The 19,448-nt window shown below is 35.1% G+C and overlaps 1 protein-coding gene across 1 annotated transcript; it reads right to left on the minus strand.

Moving 5' to 3' along the window:
• Window positions 1-5,782: 5,782 nt before the first annotated feature.
• LOC131062771 (peptidyl-prolyl cis-trans isomerase FKBP62) lies at window positions 5,783-18,516 on the minus strand. Its single transcript, XM_057996500.2, has 13 exons — window positions 18,117-18,516; window positions 16,266-16,352; window positions 10,770-11,030; window positions 10,286-10,366; window positions 10,085-10,165; window positions 9,032-9,226; window positions 8,598-8,687; window positions 8,244-8,419; window positions 7,869-7,991; window positions 7,482-7,628; window positions 7,006-7,133; window positions 6,785-6,905; window positions 5,783-6,209 (listed from the first exon to the last, which is right to left on the minus strand). The coding sequence occupies exons 1-13, from the start codon at window positions 18,319-18,321 to the stop codon at window positions 6,123-6,125; spliced, it is 1,782 nt and encodes a 593-aa protein (XP_057852483.2). The 5' UTR covers window positions 18,322-18,516; the 3' UTR covers window positions 5,783-6,122.
• Between the last annotated feature and the right edge of the window lie 932 nt (window positions 18,517-19,448).

A 19,448-nucleotide genomic window follows, 5' to 3' on the forward strand; every position in this document is an offset into this window, starting at 1 on the left:
AACTAAAATTTGAAAAGAATAAAAACCCACAATGTTCTTATATTAAAAGAATGTTCATTGTGGATTTTCAGAAAAAATAAATAAAATAAAAATAATAATATTTTATGAGGTTTAATTTTTACCTTGATTGTCATCTCATACAAATCCTAAACCTTTTTAAATTTTATTGCACCCCTAGTTGTCGCTTCCCCAAATAGAAGAAGTGTGTCCTTGAACTCAAGGAGAGTAACATTTTTAATCCAAAGAAATTTGTGATATTTAATATTCTTATTAGCTACCTCCTTTATGGTTCTCCCTAAGACCTCAACTACAATAAGGAAAAAGAAACAAGAAGTGGGGATCACCTTGCCTCATCCCCCTCCTTAACTCAAATAATTGTCTCGATTGACCATTTATCAACAAAGAGGACTATCATAACACAACTTTTGATCCAATCACAACACTTTTGATACAACCCTAACTTTCTCAAAATCTTATCCACAAAGCTCCAGGAAACCTATTAATAAGCTTTATTCATATCAATTTTTATAATGTCATCCTTTTTCCTTTGCCTAGTCAATTGAATAGTGTTGAACAAGTCAATCAATATAAAATCATCAAAATACCTTGAGATATTTCTGCCTTTGCTATCAGTTCCAAAAAGGTTAAATTCTTGCTCCTCAAAATGGCCCATTTCTTCCTATATTCCTCTTCTTTCTCCCAAATATCCTCCCCTAATAGATGTCAAAACTTATGAAAAAATCCTACACAAAATCCATCAAAAACCAAGCCTTCTCTGCTCTAAAATAAAACAGTATTTGATTTCCTTCATGGAGACAAGTATAAGCAAAGCTTCATTATCCTCCTAAGTGACCATAAAAGGAATGCATCTTAGAATGAACTCTTAGGTAACCAAATCCTTGTCATTTATGAGGAAAACCTTGAAAATCTTACCCCTTCCAATTTGATATTTTCAATTTTCATCTTTCAATCCTTGACAAGAGCACAATTTTCTCTCTTGTTGATTTGTCTTTTGATGATAGTGTATAAGTGGAAGAACTTTGTGTTTTAGTCCCTTTACTTTAGCCATTTAACTCTAGATTTCTAAATCCAAAATTGTTCTTCCATTGTTAAAATGGAATTAAAATTGTTCAAAGTGCACATTTCTTTCCTCTCTAAGATCTTTAGAGAAATTACAATTTGCTATCATCCTTTCAATTATGTCTAGTCTTTTTTCAGCCTCATTTTTCCTACAAGACAAACCCTTAACCTTTACCACTCTCAATTCCTCTATAGGATAGATCTTTTACAACCCTTAACCTCCTTTTTGCACCTTTCTTGAAGACAAAAATCAAAATATAGCTCGTCAAACCACATAAATTCCATCTTGAAGGACTCCCTCCTAAATCTACACCTAAAATTCAAATTAAATGAAATTAGATAATGGTTTGAGCCCCCAAAAGGCATGGCCTTTGTGGAAGTTTCTCACAAGTTGAGACTCATTCCAAATTCATCAAAAAATGGTCCAATCTACATATGATTTTTCCCCTCCCAATATTCTACCATTCCAAGGAAAACAACCCCTTTGGTTTATGTCATAACAAGTTTGTGTATAATGATTCAAAATAAATTGATCCTATTGAAGCCTTCATAGTTCCTCATAATTTTTCATAACGACTCAATTGTGTTGAAACCTTCCCTATTAGCCATCACTGATTATTACTCTAACTATAAAACCTTTCTCAAATATTCCCATTAAATTCTTCTTTTCAGTTGTATATTTGATTCATATGCAAGAGAAAATGAAATTAACCCATGCCTAAATCCTTTAACATCTAACAAGAATGAAATTTAAGTTGCATGTACCAAGAAGCCAATTGACCTACAATCATCCTTAAAAAAAAAAAACCATTTATTGACCCAAGTGCATCACGGCCTCACCAAACAATTTTTTAGTCATTGCTTAAATAATCTTCACCACTCACTTTAGTCTCTTATAAGATCAATATGTTTGGGTTGTTCTCCTCAATTAGCCATTTAGCGAAATGCATTTTTCCAACTTAGCGCCTTCATTGTTTCTTGTTACACCAAAGGTGCTCACCTCCCTTATGGTAGAACTTGGTGATTGGTCCTTGTGTACCTTTTTCTACATTTTCTATATTTGGTTCCTTTGCCTGCCTTGCATTTGTCTTCCTACCTCTCAACTTCCCCAATCTCATATTCATTAGCATCAAACTTTAAAATGTCTATTGAACATCTTTACATACCACCCTTTTTTATTAGCCACCCTCTAATCCGCGACGCCTACTTTATCTTCATAAGCATTCCTTACATATTGCTCTCCATTATAGTTGTTCAACACACTCTTCTCTAAACTATCCATGCATGCTTAGATCATTTTCTCTTTCACCCACTACTTCCTCCTTTTCCAATTCCTCAAAAGCATCTATTCCTTGCACTACCACCCTTTCCAATATGCTTTCCCAAAATCTTCTTCTACCTCCATTTTCATTCTCCTTTTATCTACCACACTAGTACCCTCTTTTAATATTTTGTCTCTACCCTCCTCTAACTAAAGAGTAATATACATGAAGCTTAGTGTCAAAAAAGATAATGCTTGGCTATGGGCAGTTAGGCCATGTTAGCCGCAACCATGCCTTTGATCTAATCCACAATTGGCTAATTCTTATAAACTTTGCAATGATTACCATTTCTTCAAGACTTCCACCATTGCATTCAAAAAATTGTGGGAATATTAATAACCAATATGGTTTGATCACCTATTAAATTGAAGTTAAAAACTAAAAGTTTCCTTTCCTTGTCTTTTCTTAATCATTGTCTCCTTTCCAAAGATCTTCATACTTCCTCAGGCAATTACCCCTACCTCCCAACCATTCTCCAACCCTTCTTGTGATTGCTCTATTTCACACCAATTCTTGCTTCACATTCTTTTTTGAAGCTCCTTCCTCAATCAATGTCTCTTCCCCTTGAATGATACCTTATCTTCCTCACAACATCTTATTTTTTTATTGTTTGTCATCCCATCTATGTCTATGTTTGTATCTATATATTTGTGTGAGTGTTTGTTTCATGTTAATGTGTTCAATATGTCCAAGCTAGTTTATTAGGCTTCTAACTTTTCAAGCTTGTTATACCCATATTTGTGTGCTCATGTATATACCACAAATATTCATAATGAAGGTTTGCGATAAAAAGACAAAATTGTTAGAAGATTTTTGTTAGCTACTCACTCCACTACAAACCCGACTTCCTCCCACTATAACCTCTTCATGAAACTAGACTATAGCAATGGACCTAACAACAATTGTAAATAATTGGTATGTTTTTAATTAAGCAATGTTAATGAGGGCATTGACCCTTTAACATAGTCAAAGACTATCAACAACGCATTAGCAACAACCAAAAAAATTGTCTACCTTCAACAACCAGGACCCAACTCAAGGAGGGGTGGGGACACCCAAATCTTAATAAGGAGGGGTTTGGCGGGTGGGGGCAAGAACTTCACCTTTCGCTTGCGACAAACAACAGTCTGGGCGATACTATCATTGGGACCATCAAGAGAATGATCAGGGGGTAAGGACCCTGCTTGCATACCAACAGTAGAGTCAAGAGAGTGTGATTGCATAGCAGGAGCCAGCTGCTACAAAACAACAACAGGTTGTTGTTGAGGAGCACCATCAGGAGTAGAACCAATAGGTGTAGAGCGAAGCTGCAATTTAGAGGCGCCAAGAGTTGAATCCAAAACAAGAGCAACTGGAGTTGAATTCTTATGGACAACAACATTATCGACATAGGGTGGTTCATCAGCTGAGTCGGTAGCATAGATGGGTCAAGTGATCCAAGGTGGCATCCTTCCACTATATAGCCACACCCTTGTGACATGGAAGGGAGCAATCTGACGCTAAATGACCCATGGCAAAACATTTTCTGCAATAAAAGGAGAGGCCCTCAAAATCCAGCGATTGAGTCCAAGGTCTATCCCCTACCAAAAGGACCACATCCCCAAGGAGGGGTGAGGAGATGTTAATATCCACCAGGATACAAGCAAAGGTGGAGTGGCCCATGGAAGTCGTGGCACCATCAACCATCAAGAAATGACCAACACAGTTGCCAATGGCCTCATAGCAAGAGTGCTCCCAAAAATGAAACGGAAGATTCGAAAGTCGAACCCAAACTAGACGCACATTGAGTGGTTCGGTAAGGGGATTGAAAGAAGTAGTCCAGGGCTTAACAAAGAGGGAATGAACTCCCTAGGCCCACATCTTGCCCAAAATCTGGTCATGATCAAAAGAAGACATAAAGGAAGCAATAAAACAACCTTTAGCACATGGAAAGAGTTCTTTGGGCAACCAAAAGCTTCCATGAGTTACTCACACAACAATGAAGATCTGGTAAAGAAGGCCAAAGCCCAGAGAATTCGCACACCAGAGCACAACTTTGGTTAAAATCAATGTTGTCCACAACATACTATCCATAGGCCACCACAAGGGAGGACTTGGCATAAGGAAGAGGACGAACATCTTTGGCGGGTTGGGTAGCAAACCTGGCCACACGAGCAAAGCTACGCTCCCCAACAAAGGAACCTCTATGCGGAGCAATAGCACCAACTACAAAGTTGCCATCAACATCACCAAATTGAGAATCCCCATTAACCCAAGTATCCCTAGCAACAATAACCCTAGGGCATCCTCACCCAAAACCGGAGTAGAGACACCCTCCATAGGGGAATCAATTAAGGGACGTAAACCCAACACAAAGGGCATCGGTGTAGAAGGGAACTTTGCACCCACGCCGACAGGAGGGCCTTCACTAGTGCATGATAGGGCAAGCGTCAACAAAAACAAATCGGCACGAGCAGGAGCTACATTTGAAATGCAGTGGGTGGGAGACTTGCAAGGGAAGGAAAACATCCTTTTCCAACCTATACATATATATAAATAATTGGTATGTTGTCCTTGTCACCACTTGCAAGATATCTCGAATGTTGCCACTTCTAAATCGATTTACAATGTTAGGAGACTTTAGTGGGTAAACACCTTCTAAAAGAGTTTTAAAAAAAATACACCCCTAGAGTTAACTAAATTAGAATTCACCCTACCGAACCATCTATAAATATATAACAAACTAGTACAAATATCTTTAATACATCTATCTAAACTATGTCAACACATAACAATTTAGACTATTTTATTTACTGAAAAGTTATTTTATTTTACTTTGAAACTATTTATTTACTAAATATATGGAAACAAAAATTATACTTATTTTAAAAATATTATGTTTATTATTAAATATTAATATTCTCACATGTAAATGGCTATCAAATTTAAGATAAAAGGGTGAGAATTTTTGTTAACACCCTTATTACACTCCATGGCTCGGGGCATTAATTACAAATGAAGCCAACATCATTTATAGTATTTAAGATAAAAGGTGAGGATTTTTGTTCACCCTTACGCCATTACACTCCATTGCTCAGGGCATTAATTACAGATGAAGCTAACATCATTTATAGTTGCTTCCAACTATAATATCATGTATATTAAAGTCGAAGGCCTCAAATCTTTTTGATAATCCTTCCCCACATACATATTCAATCAGAATGCTAGTACTCCCCTTAAAACCTCATTTTACAAAATATTTACCTGGACCATTTTAACTTTTAACTCACACGGAGTGCCAACAGGTGTGGAATATATAAAACATATTATCTACATGCATAAAACTATAATTGACACTGCCATTATGCAAACGCGTGCAAGTAATTGGGATATAGATCAACTTCTGGCAAAACTGACAATTTATAGAATAAAATTGATTGAACGTGGCCTACACATTTTCAAAGTGACTTCTAATGACTCTTAGTCAAATTGTCTCAAACCATTTTGTTGTTTGACAATATGATACTGATCCACTTTGAAATTTGAAACGAAAAAACACACTACGTTATCCTTCAGGGTGCTAATATCAGTAAATCCTGAGAGTGCCAGGGTACCACGAACAGATGAGAACTTCATCTTAAAAAACTTGTAAAAGCCTCATTCTAAGGCCACCTTGTTGGACTCAACATGACTTTCACAATTTTCACCTTTTAAAGCAAGCTCTATAACAGTTGGATTAAATTATCTGGAATCTAGAGCCATTTCCTCTGGCTTTGTGTTTTCATCATTGCCTGTTTTTTTAACGTCCATCGGTTCACCCTCTCCCTTCTGTAAAAATCAATCACAACAAGATTTTTGGTCAATTTCAACATTTGAAGAAACTAGACTAAGAAATGTACAGTGTTTAGTAAATCTCCAAACTTATGCGTGAATGATCTGTGAATTTTCATTAATGCTAAAGGATTTCAAAACAGAAAAATCAATGGCAATATTTGAGTGTAACTCAATCTCAAATACCCCACCACGATAAGGTGGCCTTTAATCCTACACTGTATGCAGGCGCACTGTGTCATAACAAACATAGGACATATATGAGGATGACAAAATTTTAGGTCCTAAAATGCAACCTGGACTGCTTTCACCGAGAGGTCGATACAGAAACATGAAAGATAAAAATCGTCAAAATATCTCTCAAAAGTTATCAAAGCCAAAGTGCGTCCAAGAAGAATGGGACATCAACACCATTTTTTGCTTCACTAAAAATTAAAGAAATAATAAGAGAACAGAAGGCCTTTTTACAGTTTTAAACAAACAACAAAAAATCACAATTGTGCATACGCAGGCATTGCTGAATAATTGTATTCATAAAGCTCTCACAATGGACCGTTCACTCAGATCAATACCTTCGCTTCAGAAGCCTCCAATTTGTTTAGTCTTGAAAAAATATTTCCATAGAATTTCGCATCTTTCTTATTGTGTTCAATCTGCTTTTTCTTTAGTGTCTTATACTCCAGTCGCACTTCTCTGCACATAAACAAGGAAAAGATATACAGCATTTAAGAAATTCATACTTCAGTAAGTTAAGCCCATTATTTGAGTAAAGTCAAAGATCTCTATAGTGTACCTATTTTGTGGGTCTATCTCCTGTGCTTTCTTGATATCTAGTTCAGCTAAATCCAGATCTTCCGTCTCCATGTATGCTTGAGCTCTTCTATACAAAGCCTTGATGTTTTGTGATTCATGCTGCAGAACCTGTGGATTGCAGGATACCATATAACTTTTTGCAATTACCCATTGATAATCTATGAGATTACAGACTGTAATGCTCCACTGAAAAACCACTAAATTGGAATCAATATACATTGCTCCACTCAAACCTACTCATGATTGGATCTACAAAAACAAAACCAAAAGACTACTCATGATACCAGTCCAGCAAGCACGTGAATTTACTACAACAATCCTCAGTCAACCTGCTAATCGACCTAATTATGACACAAAAATTTAACTAGATACCAAAAGAGGATGAACTTGCACAACAACATGCATCAAAATTATGAGCTCCAAAACTGTAAATTCTTGCTCTACTCATTTATTTACCTTTGAACATAGCTTAATTGCTCCCTTAAAGTCCTTCAATTTAAGGCAGCACGCTGCATTATTCAGGCAACAAGATACTTTAAGAGCCTTTGTCTGTTTTCTATCCTCGGGATTGAACTCCTCCTCATGCTCTACATAATTTGTAGCCTGGTTCAGATGACACGAGACTTCTTTACCACCAGAATAACTGTAAAGAGAAGTATGAACCTTGACTACTACTAAAGTTCAAGAAATACATGACAACGGAAAAAATCTAGAACACAGAAAAAACACTTATGTGTGCTTTGTCACCAAAGAAAAACTATTGAACTCAAAAGCAACACTTATGTGTGCTTTGTCACCAACGTGTTCAATATATCCTAGAGATCCTTAAGGTGCCAATCATACCATGTCATATTTCTTTGCCGCTCGCTGGTACTTTCCAATCTTAAACAGATTATTGCCATCCTCTTTCAACTGTTTAGCAGCCTCAATTTTCTCTAGTGGATTCATCTCCCAGGCTTTCTTTTCCTATCATTAGATCACTAGACCATTAGATCTTACTGTAATAGTCTAGCAATGACAGATTGGCTAGCAATAGACTTTGAATCAAAAAGGGCCACTCCAGTTCTTAAGCAATGCACTGAGAATAAATATTTAGTTAGCCATGACATATCTAGAAGAGGAATAAAATACTTTTAAGCCTATTGCAAAATCTAATGCCATAAAAGTTAAATGTTTACTTGTATACTCTGTAATAACAGTATGCCTTTCCTCTCTTACCTTTCTAAATGACACCATTTCAACCTCATAAATGAGAGTTGAATTTGGTGGAACCACAGCCAAATCCCTTTGGATGTCAACATTTCCAAATCCATACTCAGGATATATTGTAATTAGAGCTACCTCCCCCTTCTTCATTTTTGCTACAGCTTTATCCAGACCAGAAATAACTTGTTCTGCAAATAACCAAATTAAAATAAAAAATCATTTTAGTAATGTGAAATCACACTTCGAACATTTTACTTACTATTTTTAACAAAGCAAATTAAAGCTTCTCATCTTATTATTTTTACACATTCTTATTGCTGCAACTCCAACATTCTATGTACTTAGTCTCATGAGTTTGAAACTCACCTTCCCCTATTATAAATTGAAAAGAATCTTCGCCTTCAGATCCCTTCTGCTCAAAGACCGTGCCATCTTGTAGCTTAGCGATATACCTGACTGTCAGACATCATAATTCTAAATTTAAAAAAGTGCCTTCAATTTGTTGCCAAAACAAATAAAGATAAATGACTGGACACTTGAGTCTATACAATCTGGTTGCTTCAAGCATTTCCTGACCACAATATGCATTATGACTAGGTCACCATAATGCAAATTCACATTCAATACCCTTAATAACTGTAAAACCTATATCATTGAGTTATATTATACAAAGAAATTGTCCGGAAGCTAGATATAAGTCTTTTTTTAAATATCCCTGAGTAATACATAGTAATAAAAAATTAAATGTATTTGACAATTTCTTTATATTCAATTTGACAATCCTTGGAATGCGCACTTACTCTGAACAACTGTTCCATCGCTTGGTTTTTCATACCCTTCACCTTTTTTCAAAATTTTCTTTACAACCTTCTTATCTTCTGTAATTTCTTTCACAGACTTAAATGAAATTAATTCCAGAGTGACAATAAGGTTTGCATTTGGTGGAACTGCAACAAAAACCCCTGCAGCATCTCTACCCTGCTCACCAAAAGCATCTGTGCAAATCCACATAAGATTACAAACTATTAACATACTAATTATACAACCAACATATTTATAATGCAAAATAGTTCTTCAGCCTGAGAAAACAAACAATAGTTAAATCCAATGTTACAGATTAAAACAGCAGCAACATATGAGAAAAGGCAGAGTGAATTTCCTTTCATACCATATGTTATGTAGTTGGATTATTTGGTGAACAGGAAAAAATTTTAAAAAGGGAGGGCGTGCTCCTACCCAAAGGAACTTACCATTTGCTGCATCTAACACATAATACAGGAATACAGAACTCGTATTGAAATATCTTTTGCCCTAAGAACAACAAACAGATACTAGAACTTATAAACAAAGTTCTTAGATGGAGGCCTCCAGAAATCTTCAATAATTACAACTATTATCCAAAGAGTGCAAATAGCTAATAAACCAGCACAGCTTATGGAAAGCAAAATGGGATATCCTAAAATGTTTGAAATACTGTTTACTTTTACCCATCCAATGAATGTAGTTTTAGATTATACATATCAACCAAAAAGAAAGACGAACATTAGTCCAACAAGAAAGAAGCCTGAAGAATTCATTTGACCGGCTATTCAGAGTAACCAGGGCTCCCAGACCAAATCAAATAGTCTTGTATCACACCAGAAATCAGGTTCCAATGAACAGCATCACTAGTTGAAACAAACTTTGGCTGAACGTGACAGATGTTCATGTAACCAATGTTTCATGATACATTCATAGTCAGCGAGATGAACACATGTACAACAATTAAGATACAAAGAGCATGTATAAAGTACAGTTGATGGCATGTTGCTAATTCACAAAGACATACAGGGAAAAAAGAAAGGAACACATACACACAGGTTTTATTGTGAGAATGGCCTTTTCTCCACTGTTCATTGTTTTCACTGCCTTTGCAATGGCAGGACAAAAGTTTCCTGCAGCACACATGTATAATGATATAAAAATAAGAATCAAATAGCATTAGCAATTGCAAAGAGGAAATTCTATAACATCAAGTGCGGACAGTTATTTTGCAAATTAATAGAAGTCATTACCATCATTGACATAGAACTCCACGCCTCCCTCTCTTGTTTTTGCCACAATTGTTCCATCCTCAAGTTTAGCTTCATACTTCACTGGATCAATAAATGAAGCATAATTAACTGAAATGATCATTCTTTTCACATGACTTGCCATTAAAAAAAATCTCATTTATTTTCTGCCAAAAATTCATCCACTTTTGTTTCCTGGGAACTAACACCCACTGCGATCACATGATGTAGTAATAATTCAAACCATAATAACATAACATATGACTCAACTCTCAGAACAATTAATGCAAAAATACAGGATACATTCCCCAGCTTCATTTACAAAGGAGAAAACACTCTTTCTACCAGGCACATAATAGTTTCTCACTCATCTCATGAAAATATATATACCTCAAACAAACTGTACAATAGAAAAGAAGATAAAGACCAATTTTTTTATTTGATATTCAAACCATTAAAAAATGGCTTTCGGGTTCAGATCAATTACCAGTCACCTCATCTGCATATTTGGGTTTCTCATAATTTTCTCCTTGAGAGATTATTTTCTTGAGAATTCCACCATCCTTGCATACATCGACTACACTAGTCCAAGAGATGAGTTCCACGTCAAGCTGAATGGTGGTATTGGGAGGAATAGAAGGAGGTCTTCCAGCAGAGCCATATGCTAATTCTGGAGGTATTGTAAAGAGTGCATTTTCTTCTTTCTTCATTGTAATGATTCCTTGATCCCATCCTTTGATAACTTCACCTGAAACAATTCAGAGAAAGAAAATTTGATCATATAATTCAAATGAATATAAAACTTACGTTGAATGAATCTATGTAAACACTAGTAGCAGTGGACTAAAGAAAGCATTTCAACAAAATTATTTCTGTTAGATAAATTGAAAATTAGTTAACGGACAACTCCTTGATGTGCCTATCAAGAACTAGATGACATGGGATACATACAAAGAAGACTGACCCCATCTAATCTACACATTGCAATATATAGAAACATATAAAGGAACCAAAACCAATATGCTCAAACGCATGTGTATGGAAATCTATGAAGAATATTGATCCCTTCAACAAAATCCAATAAATAGAGACACCCAAAGCTAAAATGTTCAAAAGAAACCATACAGAGCCATCAGCCATGTAAAGCATTAAAAAAATCATGTTCTGCTAGAGCCTATTTTTTTGTGGGATTTTCTTTTTTACCTGATTAGTTATTTTTCAAAGATTTTAAAAAAAAAAAAATCCACCACGTAAATTTTTGTAAGAAGATGATTCTAATGAAATATTCTTACTAAAGAGGCAAGATTGAATGGCCTAGGAACACCTTGATCAGATGAAAGTTCTATTGCCGCTTCTAGATTAGATTGTGTGAATTGTTTTACATCAACATTTCAGATCACACTCCATGATCCATCATCAGGATATTAGAGAGCATAAGGAGATTGAAAAACGAAAGTTGTCTGCTAGTGATCTCATCAAATTATATTTCCATTAGGTTGCTCAAGGAAACCCACGCTTGGCTAGTGAAGGAGGAGTTTTCAATCAAGAGGGGCAACTAGTCCTAGCACATGCTTTACACACTAAACATTCAACCAACTTCATAGTGGAGAGTCCAGCTATTCAAAAAGGCTGAATTGTGGCTTTACAATATTAGCAGTCCTCATTGGGTTTCTGTGATGGGGCAGCCCAAATGGCATAGGAATACTAACGAAGGTGTTGGGTTTTGCAATTGCTAAACAGTTGCTTGATCTATGAAACCCTCCCACTGCTTATCTACACTCCATAGTCTTGCTTTTATGATAATCTTGAATGATTCTACTTTCATTTCAATTAGATGCGTTTGTGGTACGTTCATTCCTTTTGGGAATTCATTTGTTATTTTCTTCATGGTGTTCCTGCTTGTGCCACCTTTTGAATGGCTTGCTGCTCATATCATGATGCTGCAGCCAGCTTGGGTATTGGCCTCTCATCCCCTTCCCCCACAGCGATTACAAATCACTGATTTCCTAGGATTGGCAATAAATCTTCTTGGATGATTAAAAAATGGAGAAGATCTCCTTTCATTGACATCTCCATGGGAGAAGCTACAGACTTGCTTGTCAAATATCATGAGTTGGCTCTAGTGGGCAAATTCACAAGGGCTTAGCCTTCATATAAAACTCCGACTAAGTAGACAAAGAATGCAAGCCTTTAATCAAAGGAGAAATCAACATATCTCTCTATTGGAGGGGTTTCTTCATTGTGGACTTCTCAGTCAAAGAAAAGAAATACCTGATTTTTCAAAGTGGCCCTTGGTTTATATAAGCTCCAATGATTTGTACCTTCATTACTCAATGTGTAGTTTTGATCCTCTCAAGTGCCAGTTTGGGTAAGATTACCACTGAAGAAGTTTTTAGTTAATAGGCAATGCTATTGGAACATATAAAGCTTGTGCTCTGCCCAAAAAAAATAATTTATTTGTATCCTGTATTTGTGTAAAAGTGGAGCTTCTTAAAGGACTCCCTAAAATTGCTAATCGAAAGCTCAAAAAGTTTGATCAGAATAAAAAAATTGACTATGACTATATTCCCTTTAATATAATGTTTGCCATCACCATGGTCGTTTCCAATAAATTGCCCCAAGATAACCCAATCCATGGTGGACAAAAAATAAAACTTCCAAAAAATAAATAGATTGGCAAGCAAATAGAAAGAAAATCAAGACAAAACAATCACAGATCCCTCTTTTCCCAACCCCTTTTCTATTTTGTCCTTGGAGGTGGCTCCAATGGAAGATTTAGGTGTTTTTCTGGAGAAGGTTTCTGAAGAGGTGGTTCCTTATGAGATGGTGGTCCCAGATGAGTCTCAAGTACCAGAAAAAGAGACATCCAATGCTGAAAATACGAATTTAGCTCCAGCTTGAGAGGATGTTCAATTGGTAGCTGAGGATACTTTTGCTTCTCATTACCTAGGCCAAAAAGCTGAAGAGAAAGAAAAAGGCAGAAATCAGATCCAATGAGACTTCAGAGACCATGGCTGCTAGTAAACAAACCACTTTGGATTCAACAACTAAAACAAAAAGGAAATCGAGTAAATAATAACGGTAATCTTTAGTGGGTGATCTTGCACCCCTGTCTTCTTGTTTTCTCAGTTCAGCGGTGCATACTCTATAATTTTCACACTTTATATTAATCTAATTTATTTTTATAAGATATCGGCAGTCCTCATCAATACATAAAAGGAATTCAAACCTATTTATTCAGACCTTAAGATAAGAAAGAATGTAGCAGTCAGAAACTAAAGTCCCTCATTTATGATAAACTTCACACCTTCAGGTTATCACTTATAGTTTGCAGTAGCATAGACAAACTCCTAATTGCTTCTAGCTACTTGTAGTACCCTGGAGTATCCTCTTGAACATGAGCATGCTCCTAGTCATCACCACATTTACTTCAATAATGCCACAAGTGCACCTACACTATCATAGACACTCCGATGACCTACTTATACAATTATATGTTGTGAGCTCTCCTCCAAATGACTTGTGGTTGAGAACACAGCAACACTAGACTTAGACAAGTCTCCATGTTAAACTGCAACACCAGAAACTCATCTCAACATACCACAGTTCACCGCAACTAACTTTGTAGCTGTTTGCAAATCTGCAAACAAAAATGAACTTAGAACAAGTTCAACTTCTTCTACTCAAAATGTTACCATAAAATCTTACCAAAGTTTCAATACATAGGAAGCCCAAAGATGCCCAATAAAAAACATACCAAATATTTTTGGTGACCTAAGAATTTATGATACTCATAGAAGAGCTCCTTACAAGTTGAGGGAGCAAAGAAAAGGAATTTCTTAGCTGTGGAAAATCTCCAAAATATGTGATCGTCTCTTCTCTCCTGCATGAGATTTTATATGCCTATTTGGTCTGATATTTTGATGAGGAAAAGATGAGGGCTTGCTAGACTTTCTGATATTGAAGCTTACCTCTCCTTCTCACTTGCCAATGTCACACACTCCTTTTGCAAAGATAAATTTGTACTCAAAATGGGTTTCAGTGTGACTTTGTGTTTGGAAGCCTCTTAAGAATGCATAACCCTGAGGATCAAACTGACCCATTTTCTCATGCTCAATACTGCATCACTTTCTCATGTTCAAAACTAGAAGCATATTGCTTTATGATTTGTGGTATTACCCACAACAGTTTTTAACACAAAAAATGCTCAATACTACATCACTTTCCTAACGTCGTGAATTTGGGCCTACAGTTTAGGGTTCATACTTGTAAGACATCTCAAACTGTTAGTCCAAAGATGGCCATATAGAGTTCTTCAATAACTAACAGTACAGACTTAATAGGCTGGTTCCTCTCAGCAAGATTCTCAGCCTCACAGCCTCTGTTTTTTAACCTTTAAGCAGTCCCTATACCAGTTTTAAATCTCTATTTCACCGCAGATACCATAAGCTTCCGTAGGAGTGGGTTTTGCGCTCCTTGGGCTACTCAAGGACTGAAATCATTAAACAACCTGTTCTTTATCTCTTGTGATCTCTGTCCCATGTAACAAAAACTGGAAGAGAAACCTATTCTTTTTCCATACCTGGGCTTCAGTTAGTGCTAGACTCTCTTCTGCTTCTTACACTTCTATTTTCATAGCAAACCGATCTATGGTGTAGAGTGGGGAATGAAATTTTGGTCATTCAAAATACAGCAAGGAGTCCAAATTTTATTGCTTTGCTATTTGCTGGAATTAAGAGTTGCTCTGCCTTTCCCCATAAGATCATGGAATGTACAATTGGGGTATGCAGAGAGATTATTGGTAATGGTGTGATACGAATTTTCATTGAAGATCTGTGCATCAAGGAATTACCAAAACCACTCCCAGCAAAACTGATCCTGAATATCATAGAAAGGTTGGCCAAAGGATTAGAAGTTAAGGGTGAGAAAGCTGGCCATAAATCAAGAGTTGCTCAGGTTTCGACTGCACAAAACATGACAGATGAATAGAACACTGGAAGTAAAATACATTATTGACTTGTTATGAACAAAGAAATTGATGTGGCTATCGAAATTCCTATGAACGATCCAGGCACAATTCATGGCTGCCGAAATATGTATAAAAGAGCTTGAGCATTAAAATGTTTCAATTACCACCTTGATTGGAGATGTCAAATAATGGAGATTTAGTTAATAGTATAACATCATGGTATTTTGCAAAGCCTTCTGACTATCCATTCACTCCTCCAAAAAGAAATGTAGCAGAGAAATATGGAGTCAATAAAGTGATCTTGATGCTGAGGAGAGAATAAATAAGGGAGAATAGTCTGGTACAGTTTCCTTTTATTGATAGTTCCTTAAGCTGATATTTTGACTTGACGAACTGGGTTGTATGTACATTTCAGAGTAGTGGCTTAGACATTTGGTTGCCAGAAAAAGTACATAATAGAGGATGCAAATTTATTCTATGAATGGGTCAGAATTCTGTAGTTTTGAAATATTCTGAAACTAGATGTAGTTTTGCAAACTTACCCACTATTTACTAAAGCTGCTAGAGAATGATTTAAATTGTGGATACTTGCTTAATTTTGTTTTTCCTTCTGTTTTAATTCACAAACATTTTCCTAATATGTGGGATATTTTTTATCAGAGGATGAAATCCTGTTAAATAGGACTGGAGTAGGATTTAGAGATTATGCTTTTCACGCTGCACTATTATGATTCTGATGAATCCTCTAGTGGAGCATGAAAGCCATAAAAGAGTCTAGAAATCAGAAATATTTTTTTCTTTTTCAAAATTGGGTTTTTTCTATTATTCAAATGAAAGGTTACATTGTTCAAAATAAGTCCTGTATTTTTTTTAAAAAGTTATGATTCTAAATTCTATCCCATATATTTCATTTTTTGGTAAAAATTACCAAAATTCCTGCCCTATAACAAGTCAACCAATGCACATTCACATAGAATATCCACTACTTTATTTTTAGGTGAACAGTTTGCGTACCTTGGCCAACTGTGAATGTAAAAGGCTGGCCCTTGTCTCTGGAAGAATCAAACTTAGTACCATCCAGTAAAGTTCCGGTATAATGCACTGCAAGTAAATAAGAAAAAACGAGGACGGTATATGTTTTAAAATAAGATAATATTTCAAAATTCAAACACAGAAATTAAAATAACAACTTTTATGAGGATCTTTTAGGCCAATTGTATTGACCTTCACAACATTTTCAACAGGTAAATTAGACAATATATGGCATATAAAAATAGAAACTGAAATAAATTAAACATTTAAGACAAGGATAAAGATATTGAATTGAAACAAGCATTTTTTAAAACCAAATTGGTCCATAGCAGCTATCAAAATACATCTAACAAATAATAATACTTGATTAGTTGACCACTTTTATGGACATGGAACTTTTAAACAAGATTTTCTCGAATACAAATCAGTGTATGTTTTTTTTTACCTAACCATAACAAATATATGAAAATTGAAATTACTATATAGTAAATTTTAAAATTAATTAAAAATTTGCACTATTCTCTATGGTTTGTGTATAATTATGCAGTAACATACTTGTATTAATAATTTAATAGTATACTAAGCCTTGTAAATTCATCAATAATAAATATCATTTTCCATGAGCCAATTCACCAACCATTCTATATCAATCCTTAAAATTATCCATGCTGTTCATAGTAACATTGTGGAACCAAAATTTTACTAACATAAATACCAAAACCTAGGTTATAACTCAAACGTTTACGTAGTGCTTAAAAATATATTTATTGAAACAATAAGTTTGGCAAACCATTCTAAAATTCAGAGTTTTTCCAAACTTCAAATATTTTCTAAATTTCTTCCAATGGGATGAGCCCAGCTGAAAAAAATAAAGGGGCTTTAACAATAGAATCTAGGTTCAATAAATATTTTCCAGGTTTCTTCGAATTAGGAGGAGCCCAACTGATAAACGTATGAAAGCCTTTAATAAAATACGTGGGTTCAATCCCCGGACAACATTTTATTAGAATTGAGTAAAATATGACACAAACTGACCAAGTGCAGCAATCCTCTAAGGCTGAGGCCAGGTGAAAGTCATAGGTAGCTCAGATGGAAGAGATTCTTTTGTTAAAATTAGGTAGAATCCAACATAAAGCACTAAATGTGGCACACACAAAAAGTACAAGATTAAGTGCGACTTGCAAGTGACTTTGATAAAGGAGATTCCTCTGTAATTCAACTATTTGTTAATAGTCTTAGAGTGAAGAAACCCATAAGGCTGGCAACAATGTAGACAACTCAATAATATACATCAAAGCAAGACCAAAGACCTACACAGTGTCTATACAGTTATGATAGGGCCCAAGCATTTTAAGCCGCCAACAATATGGCTTATTTTCCACAACGAAAATTTAAAATAATTTGTCAATAAAAAACATTTTAAAAAACCTACTGACCCACGTTTTTTCTATAAAATCTAGGCAAAGTTGTTACATCCGATCAACACTCATACACCAGTAAATTAATCTCTGTGTGTAAAGATTCCCGAAACGCCTTTTATTTTTTAAGTCCTATTCTTTAAATCATTATAGAAAGCTAAAATTCATCGTTGTCAGAATATCAAAACCCCAGGAGAAAGTTAAAAAAAGATATATCCAAAATTGATAAATAAAGTAGCTATTTAGCCAACAAAAATTTCAATTCTTCTGTTTCAAACAACCAATTATACGTCTCTTATAAAGATACCCGTCGATCGTGGCAGTTACATAATCTTTGCATTAGAAGAAAGATTAATTAAAAATAAATAAATAATTAACTTCTTTTTTTCAAACTGTGAAATGGTATCAAACTTACCTGTAACTTCATCTCCATTTTCTGGTGTTTGATAATTTTTTCCCGCTCTGATAATTTTTTTCTTCAAACCAAAACGACCGATTTCCTTCTCCTCCCCCACTTCCATGGGCGGCGCAGACTCCAACTCATCACCTTCTTCTTCATCATCATCATCATCTATCTCTTCGGCATCAGAGATCTCCAGATCATCGTCATCAACAGCCATTGATAAAATTTATTCCAAGCTTACACAACTGGAATGAATTCAGAAAAGAATTAAAGTGAAATGCTGAATTGCCTGTGTGCAGCCTTTTGTACAGATGAGACATGGGTTTTACTCATTGTCGTTACAATTTTGAAAAAAAAGAGAGAGAAAAGAAAACGCTTTAGAATCTTTCTAGAGCTTTCTTTTACACTGTTCAGTCTACCCATACTTGTGGGACCCACCTCTAAAGCACAAGAAGCATTTTGAGTTCATGTTTTTTTTTCTGTTGTCGTTAAAATTTGGTGCAGATTCTTTCCTTTTCTTTTCTTTCTTGTTGTTTCTTCTCAATCTTTTTGAAAAGGGTCATTTATTGTATTGTAATGGTTTTGTTAAAGAATTTGACATAACTTCTCAGTAAGCGATCTTGTTTGTATTTGTTTTGTCTTTTATTCATATTTTAAGCATTTCTATTTATGACTGTTTATATTCATTCTTATGCATTCTTTATTTATTCTATTTATTACTGTTAATATTCATTCGTATGCATTCTTTATATATTCATTCCTAGTGCATTTTCATTTGAACTTACCTTCGTACAATCACGCACTACCTCTAAATTAATTGCTTTAGTATAAGGTTCATTTTTAAGTGGCATATGATTGAGCTTGTTCAATTTCTAGGCATGCATGAATGAACTTTAAATTTACTTTCATATTGCTAAGTCATGGTATTCAAACACAATTATATATAAATATAAAAAAGTGACAAAATTAAAAAATTAAGAAGTGATTGTTTAACCATCGCATTAGTTATAATAATTAAAATTTTATTTCTTCTATTAATTGATAATTATATTGAAGCAATGATTTTTTTCAAAACAAACATCTCAATAATAATAATTTGAATGTAATTCTTAAAGATGGAGTTCAACTTGGAGCAGGAATGAAAATCAGAGATTACTTTAGTGGCGAATATTCGCCAATGGCGAATTTTTCACGTCGGCGACCTAAGAAATGGCAAATATTTTGTATCGACTGGGGGTGGCCATGTCACCAGAACATTATCAATTTCCGTCAAATTCACGACCCGATCGCCATATGTTTTATGTAATTAAATGTTTCTATGAGAGGATTTCGCCAATACAATAT

Source organism: Cryptomeria japonica, chromosome 9 (genome assembly GCF_030272615.1).
Source record: "Cryptomeria japonica chromosome 9, Sugi_1.0, whole genome shotgun sequence".
NCBI lineage: Eukaryota > Viridiplantae > Streptophyta > Pinopsida > Cupressales > Cupressaceae > Cryptomeria > Cryptomeria japonica.